This window comes from Trachymyrmex septentrionalis, unplaced genomic scaffold (genome assembly GCF_001594115.1).
Source record: "Trachymyrmex septentrionalis isolate Tsep2-gDNA-1 unplaced genomic scaffold, Tsep1.0 scaffold22, whole genome shotgun sequence".
Lineage (NCBI taxonomy): Eukaryota > Metazoa > Arthropoda > Insecta > Hymenoptera > Formicidae > Trachymyrmex > Trachymyrmex septentrionalis.
Genome location: NW_017305375.1, coordinates 1,789,093 through 1,806,874, shown reverse-complemented (window position 1 = coordinate 1,806,874; position 17,782 = coordinate 1,789,093). Strand labels below are relative to the sequence as shown.

At 31.4% G+C, this 17,782-nt stretch overlaps 3 protein-coding genes across 4 annotated transcripts in view; 1 reads left to right on the top strand and 2 right to left on the bottom strand.

Annotated features, from left to right (window-relative positions):
- Nucleotides 1–1,704: 1,704 nt before the first annotated feature.
- LOC108748344 (trafficking protein particle complex subunit 1) lies at nucleotides 1,705–3,170 on the bottom strand. Its single transcript, XM_018486436.1, has 3 exons — nucleotides 2,958–3,170; nucleotides 1,933–2,142; nucleotides 1,705–1,853 (listed from the first exon to the last, which is right to left on the bottom strand). Exons 1-3 carry the CDS (start codon nucleotides 3,054–3,056, stop codon nucleotides 1,725–1,727), a joined length of 438 nt encoding a protein of 145 aa, XP_018341938.1. The 5' UTR covers nucleotides 3,057–3,170; the 3' UTR covers nucleotides 1,705–1,724.
- A 554-nt stretch (nucleotides 3,171–3,724) lies between these two features.
- Nucleotides 3,725–13,412, top strand: LOC108748341 (uncharacterized protein DDB_G0274171-like). 2 transcript variants are annotated; one of them, XM_018486432.1, is made up of 8 exons: nucleotides 3,725–3,984; nucleotides 4,566–4,857; nucleotides 5,881–5,974; nucleotides 6,881–7,923; nucleotides 9,845–10,012; nucleotides 10,364–10,565; nucleotides 12,072–12,375; nucleotides 13,158–13,412. In XM_018486432.1, the coding sequence occupies exons 1-8, from the start codon at nucleotides 3,927–3,929 to the stop codon at nucleotides 13,325–13,327; spliced, it is 2,331 nt and encodes a 776-aa protein (XP_018341934.1). In that variant the 5' UTR covers nucleotides 3,725–3,926; the 3' UTR covers nucleotides 13,328–13,412. The 2 variants fall into 2 exon arrangements, with proteins under 2 accessions (XP_018341934.1, XP_018341933.1); XM_018486431.1 differs by lacking the exons at nucleotides 9,845–10,012; nucleotides 10,364–10,565; nucleotides 12,072–12,375; nucleotides 13,158–13,412 and having other exon boundaries at nucleotides 5,881–5,962; nucleotides 6,881–8,567.
- A 143-nt stretch (nucleotides 13,413–13,555) lies between these two features.
- Nucleotides 13,556–17,782, bottom strand: part of LOC108748342 (prominin-2) — an 18,514-nt gene continuing 14,287 nt past the window's right edge. The window contains exons 7-13 of the mRNA XM_018486433.1: nucleotides 16,977–17,171; nucleotides 16,401–16,623; nucleotides 14,565–14,864; nucleotides 14,288–14,446; nucleotides 13,981–14,114; nucleotides 13,854–13,898; nucleotides 13,556–13,719 (exon numbers count right to left, since the gene is read on the bottom strand). Coding sequence (XP_018341935.1) covers nucleotides 13,689–13,719; nucleotides 13,854–13,898; nucleotides 13,981–14,114; nucleotides 14,288–14,446; nucleotides 14,565–14,864; nucleotides 16,401–16,623; nucleotides 16,977–17,171 — 1,087 coding nt within the window. The 3' untranslated portion in view covers nucleotides 13,556–13,688. The remainder of the gene's footprint in view (nucleotides 13,720–13,853; nucleotides 13,899–13,980; nucleotides 14,115–14,287; nucleotides 14,447–14,564; nucleotides 14,865–16,400; nucleotides 16,624–16,976; nucleotides 17,172–17,782) is intronic.

The following is a 17,782-nucleotide window of genomic DNA, read 5'->3' as shown; positions in this document are numbered from 1 at the left end:
ATATACATACTTAGAAATACATATATATATATATATATATATATATATATACAATTATATATTTCAGATATGTATGTATAGAACCTATTATAAATTTATTTAAAACTTCTTCTGTAAATTTGTTTAATTTAACAAAATAACAATTGTGGTTTTTATATTATTTTTGCATTTGTCAGTTCGTATGAAACAATTGACCATTGATATCAATTTGATTAAATAATTTAAAAAAGTTTATACTGGAAGTAGTGCTTTATCAATTAGTTTCTTTTTTTGTAACTTTTTATCTATAATTCTATAAAGGATTTAAATATGCATGCATATTATTGTTTTATAAAAAGAATTTTGTTCAAAAGTTTATTAGCCATTTTAATTCTAAATGCTTTACTCTTTTATAAAATAAAGAATAATAAAATGTATTAATCGGTAGTTTTACAAAAAAAATTACTTTGTATACACATACATAGAAAAAAACCGAATTTTGAACAAGAAACTGCCGCATCTTCTTTATATATGTGCAAACAGTACTAGTTATATTTAAATGAAATTTACATAAACGTATCTATTCAAAATCATTGATACATTTGGAAGCATATGGAAATAGAAGAAGTAGCAAAGTAAATGTACTTTTAATACTTATGTTAATTATTGATTCAAAAAAATTAAATAATCAAGTTCTTACTTTTTCAAAACTTAATACAAAATTATCATATTTTTTTAAATAGGTATATCTTACAATATATTATAAATTCTTGTTTCGAGATATAAATATTGATTCTTAATCTATTTATGCTCTTATAAAAATTAGCCTAACCCGCACAAATATGATTTCATATTCAACGGTGAATAGTTGTACAGTTTCTAGATGCTATTTTTTTGCAAATACATAATATATGCAATATGTTTCCTAATTATGTATCATAGTATTTATTACATATTTTTATCATTTAACAGAAATTTTGTTTTTGTTAAATTGAAATAATTGAAATATGTGATGTGATAGCATATATACTGAAACTTCATAATAGCGCGCAGGGGTCTGAATGCTATAATGATGTTGCTCCTACTACAAAACTATAAAATTTAAGATTTTAGACTACTATACTCCCCACTCATGTTACTTATAGCGCGGAAGGGATTTTTCGCGCTATTTCGAAGTTCGCTATTACGAAGTTCCAGAGTGTATAATTATAGTAATAAGGGTATTACTTAAGATACTAAAATATCTATGACTCTTCGAACGCCTATTGCACTATCTTTATTATACAAAAAAAAAACGTAATATAAAAAAACGTAAATATTAATTAGAATTATTACTTAGTAAGTTTAGAATACTGGCGTCTACAAATAATATATGAATCTTGTTAATTTAATTTGCCTATACTTGCCTGTTATTAATACTGTACAGCACAGAAATATCTTTTAAATATGCACTATTATTATCGTTTTACACGTAATTGTAACAAGTGTATATATTTCTCTGGAAAGTAAAATAAATTGCTGTAAGAAACTAAGACTGTTTGAAATTACAACTCTGCAAACTGTGCATATAACTTAATATTGAAATGCGCAATGCTTTATCATTTATATTTGATATAATAATAGAAACTCTTGAATATTTACAACAAATGTTACATAATACATATTTGGTATTATTTATTTATTATTTAAAAAGTTTAACTCATTTCTTATGTGTAGTATAAAATTTTTATATTTTTTATTATTATCTACAACGAACGACTTAGAAATAAAGGAGATTTTTTAAATAGTTCATCCACCTTCATTTTGAATAATTCACTTTGTATTGGTTCATTTAATTGACAGAGTGGATTTTTTACTACATATTCCAAGTAGACCTAAAATAAAAAATATGCGATTATACAGACATACATACACCTGCATTTCTATTTAAAAAAAACAGGTATATGGTCTTACTTCTCTGTACAATTGCTGCAACAATTCTCTGGCATTCTGACTTGCATTATCAGTATTTAAAACAAACTTGAGACCCGATGGCGTTTCGAAGTAATGAAGCGTATATTTGCTCGTCTTGTAATACAGAAATCCCTCCTTGGGATCCAACGGTGAAATTTTACTTACAAATGATTTTATGGAAAACAGCATCCCATACATTAATTTTGCCTCCTAAATTATATATACATTTCTGATAATTTTGTATCATCATGTAATCAATACATGCAATATTATCTTTTACATTTACGTCTCTCTTTCTTCCATAATTAGTTTGTTTTAAAATAATTTAATACAACAACAAATTAATCACTATATATTATAACGAGATTCCTTCATTTAAAAGAATTTTTATTATATATATAGCCTGTTCAATTCAAAGTGTAGATAGGTTTCAATTTTTTAATTTTATCTACTTCTAGATAGCTATCGATTTTTTCTCAACTATCATCACAAAAGTATATATAAATAATAGATGAGGGTGCATTCCGAGTTACGCATAAAGCGCATGATGCATCATTTGTCCTTGTTGTTTATCAATTAATAAAGAAAGATAAAACGATCGTGTGTTTCATGCGTAACTTGGAACGCACTCTTAATATAACGTATAAACGTAATATATACAAAAAATGTCAAAAAATATTTGGCATCTTATTAACTATTACTTAAAAGTTTTAATTTATAAATTTATTTTTGATTTTTGCTGTAAATTAGCCTTTGTTTCAAGAATTCTTTATACTTATGTATAGTAACCAATGCTGGGATAATCAATCAAAAGGATTGCAGATAAATAAAATAAGTATCGGTACATAATATTTTTAATCAAAGTTGATTAGTATCTGTAATGTATCGAGCTCGAATCCGTGTTTGCTAAGCCCAAATGACTGTACAGATCATTCCAAAAATGAATCTATCGCAACGTTGTTGTCATACCAGATTAGTTTTCCTAATCGAATGTGTAATATATACTATATAAACAACTACATTACCTCCTCTTTTGTTATCCCCGACTTATTTAACCTGTTCCACTCAGCGTAATACAGCAATGTGCCAGTTTTTGAAAAAATGTACAAGTTATGAATTGTCATAATGCTGGCACGTGGTCTTTCTTTCGTTTAACACCGTCGACTCTGCTAGTGGAAACCTTGCAATAATTGTTTTGATGTTTCCACGACATCCAGCACAGCTGGGCACAGCTGACTATTCTGTACATATTCGTCATCTGGTGTTGAAGCGATCAAACTCCGCGCACAGGAAAATCGTCGATAATACTGGATTATGCATTTATCTAGTTGTAATAATACAGATAGCATGAACCCAGCGCATAATGCGAAATATTTAAAACAAAAATATAAATAATAAAAATATAAGAAAAATGTATGTTTAATTTAAAAATTTCACACAATTCTCAATTAATATATAGATATTAATTACTGCTGTCTTAATTTATATAACTTGTGTGTATTTTGCGAGAAATGACTGTTTTATGTAATATTTACATCACATAAATTCATACTTATATAATTTATGTAACATATTATAATTTTTACACAATTTTTACATAATATTTCAATCATTTATAATAAAATTTTATATATAAACATGCATGAAAAAGAATTCTTTTGATCATACAATTCACAAGTCATTCAATGTTATAATCCATAGAAGATTATGCATCTTAATTGTTTCTATGACAACGAAAATAAAGATTTGATATTTTCGTATCTTTCGCAATCGATTTTCGCTTATCTTCACACTTTCAGTCACATGTTGAAGCACACTTTGTCGGTGATAAATCAATAAACCAAAAACGACAAAACAGATTATTCAAAAATGTAAGTCAAAATTATGCATAAATGCTCCTGTCGATTGTATTATTTGTTCCAAATCGTAAATGGCATACCTGCGCAAAGTTCCCACTTTCGAAAAATTAGATTTTATCTTGAAGAAAAATCAATATGTCCTTCCGTAATGAAATTGATGGTAACAGACAATGTCCTAGCACTAGTTGCTGTGGTTAGTATGTTGAATAACCATGATAGCAATTTCACGGTTCTGAAGTTAAAATAACCATATTTTTTATATGTTTACGTAAAATATTTTACATTAAATATTTTATTATCTTTTATCATTTTTCATTAATATTCATAAAATTTGATATTTATTTTAATTTCATCATTTACAAGCAGAAATATTATAATAGCTTTCATTAATAGCCACTGTATAATACGGATTTAATTACATTTTACCGAATTATTTTATGAAGAATTATAATTTTTAATTATCATAAAAAAAAGTCATTAATCATTGTAATACTATGCATATAAAAGTATGTAAGGAATAAATGTATTTATGATGATAATAAAAATGAATAATGTTATTCGAAAACGTACAACTTTTGCACAAGAAAAATACTCTTTAAAGAGATTTATTTTGTAATTGAATAAATGTATATATTTCTTTTTGTAACAACAAAGTATTGAGATCCTAAAAATTCACATTGAAAGTGTTTTTCTTCCTTTTTTAATATCTCTTCATTCGTAACTCGTACATGTCTCAAGAATGCAATGGCTTTTAACTTGCATATTGTGATACAGGAAACAATTGTGCATCAGGCGAAAGCAATTGTGAGGCGTGCATATCTTCGTGTAATTGCCAAAGTAACGTAGGATGTCTGAATCACGGTGCTTGTAGCGGTTTGCGTCCCACCGGAACTGCCGCGACGGGCGCGTGTCCTGGACCATGCCAGTGCGTCGAGGAGGAAATTTGGAATAATAACGTACCACCTAAATCGAATTACCGATGGTTGAATAACTTCGCTGAGCTTCGCCGTCAATGGAGCGATCATAGTCGTCAGCAGGCATACAAGTGCCGTTGCAGCCGACCATGGTAAATAACAAGGGTTTAGCAATATCGATGTCTCAAGCGCGAATAAAATCGATGTACTGCGTGTGACACGATGATGGAAAGAATAATAGTTCTGTATTGGTCTAGAACATTTGTTCATTTTTCTTCCAAATAACAGTGGCATCGGTTACTCTTGTTCTAAAGTATTTCAATAGTCCGTATTAGTAATGCTAATGATAAGTAAATTTTATAAGTAATTGAAGTTATTAAGTGATGAACTATGCCTTCAATCATCATTAAGTAATCCAATTTGCGAAAAGCTAATACAAACAAAGAAAATTTTAAAAAATTCTGATTGAGCTACTCTTGGTAATCAGTATTATAACAAAGAGTGTGATAAATGATTTCAAATGTAATTTTTAAATGTAATTTTACGTTATTATATATATATTTCATTTAATATATTATATATTTTATTTAAGTTTTATAAGAAGACACATACACATTGAACTACATATTGCATATTACTCCAAAATTGAATTTGACAGTGTGCTTATTTTTTCTTTCCCTTTAAGTTAATAATTAAATTATTTGTGTTTACAAAAATTTAGATTACAAATATTTTATAATAAAAAATGTAAAATGTACAATATAAAAAATTTGATGTTACATTAATTAAACTTATTTCTTTATACGTAAAATTACATATCTATAGCTGTACTGTATTATTCAATAGCTTTCTAGAGTTAAAGAACATTGTAAAATTTAGTAGCTTTCGCTTCCGGTTGTTTTTGGTGCGTAAGAAAAATGTTGCTCGTGTGCGACATCGCAATGTTTCAGAGTAAACTTATTGACTGTTTGTAGGAAAGTGGAGTTAGTGCTTATCTCTGTTTTCGTGAAAGCACTGTCTATTTGTAGTGTCGCCATTTCTTTCTTCTTTATTTTTTTTTTTATATAGAAAGAATTCTCAAATAAATATGAACGCTAAGAGAATATTTCCCTTTAAAGATATTGAAAGAATTATTGAATTTTCTTATTTTGCACCGTATTGCATTTTGTTCGCAGCAGAAATGTCGCTTCGTGCCGACCGTGTCTTTCACCAACGGTCCCGTGTTCCGGTACTATTTTACTTACATCGGACTGTCAGGTACACACCAAGGTAGATTCCTCGTTGAGATACCCTTTAAAACGCGCTTGAGATTCCTTTGAGGTAGTAAATTTTGCATGTTTTTACTGTGATGAGAAATAGAAGCAAATGTCAGCGCGAAGAAAACAACTAAGATTTACTTAATCTCGCTATTCAGTTTAAGATTGCTTAATTTTTACTTATAAAATTCTAATATTACTAATAAAAATATATATATAAAATATTAGTATACATAATTTTATATTAATTAAACATATTCTCTTATATATTAAATTTACGTATTAATTATACACATATATCTAATATTAATAATAACATCAATATAATTATATTTCAGTAAAATATTGTATTAAAATATTCATTTGTTTTGTGAATTCAAATTTATGTAGTCACTATATAATTATGACCAACTTATGGAATAGCAGGGTTAGAAGTGGTTAAGAAATGCAGAATGAACAATGCAAGGCGCGGATATGTTTCTGACATCCTGTGTACACTTTAATTAAATTTGATGGGAAGACTGCAAGGATTTAATTCAGGCGCGGTTGGTTCTCGTACTCGATTTATGTAAATTAGCATAGTATAGTTAGAAGTAGGCGAACGTTTCAAAGTTTCTTAATTATTCGGTAAAATCCGTAAAGTTGGCCAAACTAATTTGTATACAGACTTTAATGGCTTAGTAATTGGAACGTTTAAAATGTTAAAATGCAACTTTAACTCAGCTGCTGTAACTTTAATACGCACGGCCATTATGTTTATTACATTTATCATTACGTAATTTCAAAGGATATCATCGTGATTACGTTGCGATTTTTACAAACGAACAGCGTTTTAAGACGATGATTCCGGTAACTGCGGTTCGAGCGATAAGTCGTGCTTCGCTTTGTAACTGTCGTCAGATTCTTCTATCTTCGACAGAAATGCTGTGGGAGCCATCGTTTAGCGGGTGGAGCAAGCAAATCGGAAATGGCATCGGCAGATAAATCGTCATCACCCGAACCTCTGAAACGGGAAGCAGGCGGTGGTTGCCCACCGTCAAGCTGTAGCTACCCATCGACCCGCTATAATTCTCCTAACGTGGATTACTCATCGACCGCTTCGTCTTGCTGTTCTTCGCAATGCAGATATCCTTCGTCACATCGGACATTCGATTGTCAGCCCTGTGCCCTGAAATCCATCTTAAAAAAGCGCAATTGTTACCAGTCTAACACGAGTAGCTACTGCCTGTGCCAACCAGTACCACGCGGCTGCAACTGTCCGCCACCAATTCAGGTGGACGCACGTGCTACTCACGAGTGTTCCTGCGACTGTCCATCCAGCCCGGAATGCGCCTGTCCACCTAGCGAACGAAGATTCCCAAAAGCGACGATTAAATGTCCCAACGCGCATGTCTGCTGTCCATCTTTTCGATTACCACCCGGCCCCAAGTATTATTGCTCGTGTCAACCAAGGTGTCCGCCGCCACCTTACAATCCATGCACATCCTTCAAGTGTCGACGACCCGTTTCAACCAAGGATTCTTGCCAACCTAACTCACCATGTCCATCTTGCCCACCTTGCCGGCCAATTTCGACTACTTCGTCTTATTGTCCTCCGACGCCTTGCAGAAAATTGACCTTTTGCACTGAGCGTAACGATCGACTTTCTTCGCCCTGTACAGGTCAGTCTTGGTGTGAGATCACTGGCGATAAAAACTCGGAAAGTAGCATCTGTAACAACAAGAATGAACAAAATGACGATAAGGCACGAGAGACATATGTTAAAAAAGATAGTAACTATTGCTACGCGACGGATCGCGCTGAATCCGAGGATAAGTCCAAATATGCTGATCAAAGTCGCGATTTAATATTGGACGAGGAATCTATACAAAATTCAACGTCCAAAACATTTATTAATTTAACGGAGACCACAAATCCTTCGAAGTCTGTCGATCCTGACTCGTGTGATGTGCCGGAGCAAAGGGATGAGATCGCTTTTGAAAATACAACAAAGGCTTTTGAAGCATGTACCACTGAAAAATCTTCGAAGGATTCATGGTACACTCCATGTACCCATATTCCATTCGACAGTGGTACAAAGTCCGATTGTTGTGCATTCCGCAAGGAATATCCGGTCGCTGACGGAAACGTGTCTGGGAATCCTGTTTTGGTAAGATTATTGAGTCGCATGAAACCATTTAATCGGGTAAGAAATTTATTAACGCCAAATAAAACGCTGCTTCGACATAACGTTACTTTTCGCGACGTTCCGATTGGTGCGCGTATCAGATTGGTGGATGCTTCAATAAGCAAAAGCAACCCGACAACCGCATCGACACATGGAATCGACAGACGACGCAGGAATGATGGATCTTTGAAAGAAGATACTAGTAGCTTACCTCGAGAAAATTGAGTAATGCTATTGAACGCGTTTTAAAACTGCGATCTTCTACTACTATTCGCGACTTTTTTATCTAAGTCGTGTAGGAATGTTGCCAGTTTTATCACTTCGTAAATCAAGACTGCTCGCTTCTGTTACATTTTAAAATAACTAGCGACAATAGGAATGAGAAAGTTGTGAATAAAATTCCGAGAGAATATTTATCTGTAAGATATTTCTGCTCTCTCTCTCTAATACAGAAAATTAATTGTTAATACGTTTAAGAGAGAGAAGAGAGAATATTTTAAATAAATCTAAATATTTTCAATCGATGAATTAGTATTTTAGTATCAGTAAGCTCTCTCTCTCTCTCTCTCTCTCTCTCTCTCTCTCTCTCTCTCTACATAAATTCCTTTCATCATTTCAAAATAATATTTTACAAAAATAATTAAAATAATTAATTAACATTAAAAATAATTTTAATATTTTATGCGAATACATCTAATGTCTAATATTTTATATTTTACACAAATTACTTATGTGACTTATAAAAAAATGGGATTAAATATCGCTACAAAATTACAAGCCTTCTTAATTCCATCGATTTTAAAAAACAACGTATACATTTAAAATCCACAAAAAATAAATATGTATATAAGTGTTCAAAAATTTTAAGAAACTTAGGAAACCTGTTTTGTTAATTTAATTATGTGTAATGCGTGAGAGACTGATATTTACTGTACCTTATGTTGTAACCAAAGGACCAATGTGACACGTGGTGTGGTGCATCCAGTAGGTGTCAGCTGTACGTCGGAGGAAACATCGATAGCAGACGTGCAAACAAACAAAAAGAAGAGCATGAGTGCATGCTGTGATGCGTTTTCTAATCTTGGTGGCATCGGCTATTCGACTCTTATACCGAGCCCGTTGGCATTAATATCCTTCGCTCTGCTGATTCTTATAGCTGTTATCTGGTCCTCCGGTTCAGCCTTTTATCGTCGTTACTTATTACGCAAGAGAGTCTGCTGGAAATATCTGAGCTTATAATTACACAATGTATCCTTATACGTGCGATTAAACGAGACAAAATAATAAATAAAAATTTTCATTTTAATCAAAATGCATAAGTAGATATGTAAGCAAATACTTGTATTAAAAATTTGCAATCAAAGCATGAAATATAAACTTGATCAATAGTCTGTAAGCTATGCATTGTTATCAAATATAAAATTCAGGACACAATACAAAGACTCGTAAAATTGTAAAACAATGTATAGCAATAAATAAATGATTTATCAACGAATGTACCAAACCACGAAAAAGAGAATATTAATTTTTTTATTTTATTGTATAATATTTTTCCTGCAATTTAAATCTATAAAATACGTATAATTCTTATTAAATGACAAGAATGTATGTAGCGATTACTTTGCGGGATTTTTTTAAATATATGCGGTACATAATAGTTTAGCCTCCCCCATCACATCGGGAGTGACATGGCGAATGACGTTCGCGCTTTCTATCAGTCGGCGAAATGACGTGCCGGAGAGCGTTTCCGTTCACGTTTTTGACGGTGTTGGTGTTCTGTGCCACATTCCGACGAGGTGCTCCCGCTGTCGCTGGAACCATCGAAAATAAGAGTGTCACTGAGAAAGCGCAACCAGAAGGTTGCATTGAATGTGGATATTACAGGTACACGTGGTCGCAGTTAAAGTTGAATATAATCAATGACTGTAGCATAATATAGAATGACCGCAAAGAAGCTTGAAGAAAAAGTTTCGACAAAAGAATATTAGAGGATATTAAGAATATTAGAGTTTTCATTTTTCTGTGCATTTTTTTCTTAATTTGTATTGTAAGGAGTTATAATTTAAGACAAAAAATAGTACTTTTCTCAAAATATAACTTTTAAAAATACTGCTTTTTTTTCTAATTATAGCTCTACTTATAAATTAGAAAAATAAAAATTAAAATTTGACAAGCTGTCGTAATCAATATTAAAATCGATATTAAAATCTTTTTTCATTCATTGTACATAAATAGATGTCCAGAGAATCCTGGAAAATGCTTGTTGGGCTCGGTTCCTGATCCTTGTGGATGTTGTCCGGAGACTGGTTTGTGCGCCCGTCTTCTCGGTGAACCATGTTGGAACGCGAGCATTCCATTTTTATCTCCAAAAAGCCGTAATGATGGATACTGCGCAAGAAATTATCTATGCGAGTTACGCTCCGATCTACAAGAAAAGGTACAAAAATGCAGTTTGGTTTTACAAGCGCTAAATGAGATCTTTAAACGCACGATTAATTTTACTTCAATATCTGATGCAAGAGACAAAGTTAATATCTTACAAAATCGGTTTTCTCAATATCGCAGAGAATGACGCCTTGTATCTCTGAAATTTTCAATTTAGTTGTGTAAGCAAATTTCCAGAGTTTATTCGCTTGTTCTACTACATTCGAACATAACTGTTTGTGTTACTGATTGAGTTATCCTATTTTCAAAAAGAACTCGGTACACATCTATGTTGTCACATGCTCGACAATTGATAGATCACATATTTGGATCATGTACTTTTTCAGGTGTAACAATTGGCTCTCGTTCGATCTTGTCTGATTTCGCACAGTCTCGTAATGGCTGTCTAACAACTATATGATATTGTCGCTGATTTAACATATAGATAGTCCGAAAGTCAATTTAAAGACAAAGACATCAATTATTTTATTAGACATATTATTTATTAATGTCTCTATTTTCAATAAATTTTATAATATGAATATAATAATTTACACGCTATTGCTTCTACGTGCTAGATTTCTTTAAAGAGTAGATTCTTTTCAAGAGCGTTTGTTGAATTCGTGCAAAGCTAAGAGCACGAGTCACATGGGATATTTATTACTTCTGTAAGTGATAAATTCACTTTCTCAATTAAGACCTAAGGAGACCGCGTTCTAGATCACTCGGTCTCAAGCGCGGTAATAAGATATCCCGCTTTCTGGGTTAGTTTGACATAAAAATAGGAATCACGAGTCGTTGCGCAAACGATATCTAACGCAGTCTCGCGTATATCATCCACCCACTGTGCTATGCTGTCAGTCAGATCTAAGCTTCAAGATTGCAGTCACCGACGACTTACGGTCGCTGACCCGTTCCGCTGGCCTTTTCGCATCTAATTTCGTCTTATCGTGCATCGTGGGCCGTGATCGCATTGTGAGAATATATGCTCACACACGTCATGCAATCAAACAATCAGGCAGACCGTTTATGATAGACACGGGCTGGATAAGAATACTTTTCACTATATACTCTTAAGGGGTAGGAGCCGTATTAATAACCATAGATCTCGTCCCGGTTTACTGTATACGAATACTTAATTGTTTACATCAATCATTTAATTACATTAAACTTATACTTGAAACTGTTTAAACAGATATTAATTATTTTCCTGGTTGAACGAACTATCTATGAAGACAATTCAAGTGTTATGTTTGTACCAGTTCTGTAGAAATTCTCAGGATATAGCGAAGACGTGCTGGCGCACAAAGTACCACATTACCAACTTTAAACGATTTAACTTCTCCATAGTAAAATGTGGGACAATTGTTTTGTCTCTGAATATCAAATGATAGTCATTCTGTCCGTAAAGTGAAAAAAAGAAACAGTAGCAATAAGAAAATAACAGTAGCAACATCTTACAGTATAGAAAAAACATGCGTAAAATTAACAGAAATAAATAAATTTAATTTCTATACAGGATGCACCGGAAGCAGCTTGCGTCTGTATGGAACAGAGCCCAGCCTGCGGTAGCAATAACGAGACTTACTCGACGCCATGCGCGTTGCACGAAGAAGCGATGAAACTCAGGAACTCATCTTCCTTGAGATTGCAGCATCTCGGTCCTTGTGAAAGTAGACCTTGGATTCTGACAACTTTGGAAGATGTTGTCTCACCTTTTGGTCAACGCGTCGCACTTAATTGTGAGGCAAAGGGCTTCCCAGTGCCGGATATCTTTTGGGAATTTCATTCAGCTGACGGGAGAAGAGTATTAAAATTGCCGGGTAATGCAATATACAATATTAATGTTACAATAAAATATTTTACAAAATATTTACAATACATAAACTGAAATAAAATAAAATAAATTAATTAAATTGTTCTAAATATAACTGTGGGTATATAATGTCGAACGAATAAAATTAAAAATTCATCCGTGTGATATAGTATTCAGTAATATTTAAACGTCCGTCGGCAATATGAGGATCTTTAAAGGCATTATCGATCTTTTAATCGTGAATTGTAGAGGTAGATAAATTTAAATCTGTAAAAAGGTAAGTGAAATAAAATCCGACTTCTATGATGGTAAAAACTCGTTGTTAAAGCTTTGACAAGAATATTATACATCTTTTTATATTTTCATATATCCGGAGCAATAAAAAAATTGCTCTGTTTCTCAAAGACTTCTATTGCTAACACACTAAAAAAAAAAAGATTAGCTGCTGCAGCCAATTATGCAAATTAGATGGTAAAATAAAGCATAACATTTTTAATTGGCTGTAGCAGCCAATTTTTGGTTGCGTTAGTCTATCCGCAATGTCAGTATAGGATTTCGATAGGCTAACACAACCAAAAATTGGCTGCTGCAACCAATTAAAAATGCTATGCCATATTTTACCATCTAATTTGTTGCAGCAGCCAATCTTTTTTCAGTGTAGGAAAATTAAAATTCCATGTTGTCGGCGGAGGATTTAATTTGCTCGAGACTTACTTTAGTTGCTGTGTATAATTATACAAACATAACGTATTACAGAATTTAATATAATCTGTATAGTTTTATTTATAGGAGAGGAACATCAGGCGACCATACACACAAGCGATGGTCCAGAACCACTCATGCGAACATCTTGGATGCAATTGGCTCGGCTAGATGAGGAACATATGGGGATGTATTATTGTATTGCTAACAATTCTATAGGCGAAGCAAGCACATCTTCATTCGTGTCCATGTTGTGAATGTGCTTTTATCTTGTGGAACAATCTATCGTGCAATTGCTGTGTTCACGAATATAATGCAAAAAGGGAAACAAGTTAACTAATATATTTAAGAAGTTTATTTTTTAACAAACAAATGCATGAAGAAATTTTTGCACAAATAATACAATTCTAAGATCGAGTAGACTTCATAAAAATATATGAGTGGCAGTTGGCTTTTAGAAATTTGCTTGCAATAAATTAGATACAAGTAAAACTTATTTTGTACGATTTATACTTTAAGCTTCATCAATATTTTTGCTAATATTAAATCCTAATGCTATATTAGTTTTTTTCTGAGTTTGCCTGCAACGCAAAGTTCATCGTCCTTCGCCTTCGTTTGTTACCAATTGCTTTGTGGCGGCGGCGGTGGACTATAAAATATAATTGCAATTATAAATAAAATTTTATAAATATAATTTTAATAAAACATGATTTTATACACGCTTTTAATATTATATTGTAATTATCCAAATATAAAGTAAGAAAGTATATTAACCTTACTTACTCTGGCATCTGCCACGTTCTGTCGTCATCCGTGTTGAGACTTCCTCTGAGAAAAAAGATATATTTTTGTTTTTTTATCATTTATGTTTTTTTTTCTTTTAGATTGTCAAGTAATTGAGAATACTAACGCTCTTGTTGACAGCAGGGTAGTATCTTCTACAAAACTGGACGATTTTTTGTATACTAGTGACAAAATATGAGCTATTGGTGTGCTAATTATCATAATAATTGCTCCTATCAACGTGGCAAACCAGAAACCATCCTAAAAGTATAGATTATATAAGACATTTTATTAAAAATGAAATTTTAATTGTTTTCAGTTTCTGCTATCACACATTGAATATTTATATTTTTTCTTGTTTTTCTCACTTATAATGAAATTATTTAATATTTAATTTTTGGTATACTTAATTATAAATTTTAAATTATACATACAAGAGGGTTTAAAACATGAGCACATAGTAAATGTCTTAATCCTTCTAGAATATTCCACAAGGGTCGACATTTGGATATTTCCGTATCCATCTCAGAGAATACGTGAGTCCGCCATTGATCTAGATAATTCGATAGTCGGTCCACGTACGACTTTGTTTTCTGCATATACGATTATTGAACGATAAATTTTAATATTTATGGTACTTTCTTCATGAATAGAATATATGTATTTTTTAAAATAATTTGCGAAGAAAAACTTTTAAATATCATTATTCACCAACTGAGCAATCTTCTCTCCCTGATGATCTATGTAATATTGTATCGTCCTTAGATGCGAAATCGATTGATTAACTTGACGCCAAAGAGGTTGCACCTGCAACTCTAGAACTGCAAGACGATAGACCAGATCGTCCTGTAACTTCATTAGCGGTTTCACCTGTCGCAATGTCAGATCCCGCATTGTTATTCCAATGCTTTGCAGTTCCCTGGCAATACTTCGATCCTGTAGCTGACGGGATACATTATCCAGTTGATCGGACAATGTACTTATATCTTTACTCAAAATCGGACCTTGAATCTATGAGCGGATAGATAATAACAATTGTGATAATCGGGAAATAAAAAAGATGATTTCCTGAGAAAAGTATAGAAGAAAAGATGATAAGATGGATCCTCATTTCGTCTTTTTTCTTTGTAATTTTTTATTTTTTATTCAAGTCAATGATATCACAAATAATAATTTATTATTCTAAGTTTAATATAAAATACATTTGAAATGATTAAGACAATTTACAAAAAAGAAAAAAATTGTTTAAATAAAAAGTGATATTATGATGTGATTATCTGAATGTGATGATGAAATGTTTTTCTCTCTCATATTTTTATAAAATTTGGTTTTTTATAAAATTTGGTTTTTTTTTCATGTTTTTTTATTTCCTAAAGTTTACATCTTGAATTTCTAGAACATTCTTAATTAATGTATTGAGATATTAGTCAAGTCCAAAAGTTTCTTTTGAATATATTCTCCTAATACTTTTGCGTTAATCCTATCCTCTTAAATGTTTATTACGAGCACTTCTCCCTCACTTTGCAAAAGTCCTCTAGAAACTTTTTAATAAAATGATAATCACTAAAATTTTTTACGAAAAATAATTACAACATTTTTCATTAAAAACTCGGAACTCGCATTACTAACTTAGGGAGCAATACAAAAACACTGACAAATTTACATTTAATTACGTCCTCGCGAAAATACAGTTATTCTAATTTACTTATTTCCTCCAAATAGAAGAATATAGTAACTTAAAAATTAATTTAGAATATAAACTTGTTACTTACAAATTTAATCATGTTAAACTTGATATTAAACTCATTATTTATGAACTAAATCATGTGAAACGTAATATTAAAATCATATTAAAAAAAATTTTAATATACTTTGTTTTAGATAAATATTAATTGTCAACAAAAAGATCGTACTAATTGTGACAGTAATTGTTTCGATATTTATCTCTAAAATCAAGTTAAAAACCTTTTGCAAAAAATGATATTAATTATTATAAAATTGTACATGGAGTCTACATTATTAGGGTATCATATTATCAACTTTTCCTGTAACCTTTTTTGCAAAATTTTGCTACTTAAAATATCATTGTAAAAAATGGAAAAGCGTGTTAATTACATGAATAATTTTTCATATAGAGAATATAAAATATTAAAATAAATGTATATATGTGTACGTTATTACACTTAATAAATTGGCGTAGTTATGCACAGCTAAATAGACTTTAATTAGTAGTTTACACCATAATCATGGAAACAACTCGTTGTGAAATCTGTATCGTTTATCAAAGTACCCGTCTAGCACTACGTAGTGATGCAGCTGCGCAATTTGTTACTTTCCTTTAATGCTAGTAGATTTTTCTTTTAAAAAATTTCTTCAAAGCCAAAGTAATCTGAAGGCTTTAATCAAGTTGTTAAAGTCTAAAAATCTTCGTTTTTATTTTAAAATACAAAATCTTTGCTTGCATTTGGAAGAATATAAAAATAAAAAGGTGGAGTATATTTAACGAGAGTGACAAATAAACGTTTATAAATAAATTGTGATGAGTACCATAATTCTATGTGCGGTGAGATTCAAACCACAGGCGTATAAGAGATCCTGAAGACATTGTCGTAAATTCGGCGTTAATATTTGTAGACCCTTCAAATCGACTTTGACATTTGAGATTGCTCTAGACAGGCCTGGCCATGCCCAATGTGCAGTCAAATATTCCAGTTTCATCGCGTTTTCCAACCCCAAAGCGGGATAAGCTGCCTCGTTGTTCCGACATTTTCTGCAAATAAACATTGGTGCTAAAAATACGCATTGTAACCGGTCGTGTCTACATGTTATAACCTGAGGGGATGTAATAAAAAATATAAGTATAATTTACACTGCAGTGTACAGTTAAACTACATAAAAATAAATGTTATTAAACTCAATGATATGGTATTTTCATTCAATTCCTAAAACATTATTTTCCTAACTATAAAAAATATATTTTTATTAGAAATATGATTGACATGGATCTAAAAAATGTTTTTTAATCGATAACTTTTGTAACAGTATCCACTTTGTAATTTGCAGTCTCTACAATAATTTAGGATCGAATATCATGAAGCTTTATTAGATTAATTAAAAACTTACTCAAAGAGATCCTTGAGAGGAAATGCGAGCCTTCTTCCTAAAAACATTCGAGTTTCCAGCACAACTTCCATAGTATGATAGTTAGGATCGTATAGCGGTCGACATAGCAACATTTCTGTATGACTAGCGATACCCAAAGCGATGATGAACACTGCCCATAATGTAATCGAGACGAAACAGCTTGTAGCTACACCACTGAAATCCGATCGGCACAATCAATCTGACGATCTGTCTTATTAGATCTATACACGATCCATTAAAATGATTAAATCAAATTCTCTATTATCAGAGCTTAGTAAATGATAATATATCATAATATAAATATTGATTTATATTGCAATATTTCCCTTTTTATATAAATGATCATGTGGAGTAATTTGAACAACATATTGTATATTAGTAACTATTTTTCTGGTTTATTAGTATTTAGAAATAATAAATATGGATTTAACAATAATTTTCTAAAAAGAGTAGAAACTAAATAAATATTAAATGAAAGTACGTTAGGTAGCACATTGAATACTTCTAAAAAATGAAGTAATTAATATAACCCTTTTTTTATTGTAGGTTCTTGATGGAGTTGCATATTTAAAGATGCGTAAAAAATAGTTATTAAAAAAGAAAGAAAACGTGTTGAACAATAACTATAAAAGTAATATTGCCAACAATTTACATTTTTCCGTCATTGGAGAGTAAAAATATATTAAGTAACTATTCTCTAAATAGGTAAGATTAATTGATAGAATAGAATTATAATACATGCATGTGGGAATATATATGTATAATTATAATATATGCATGTGAAA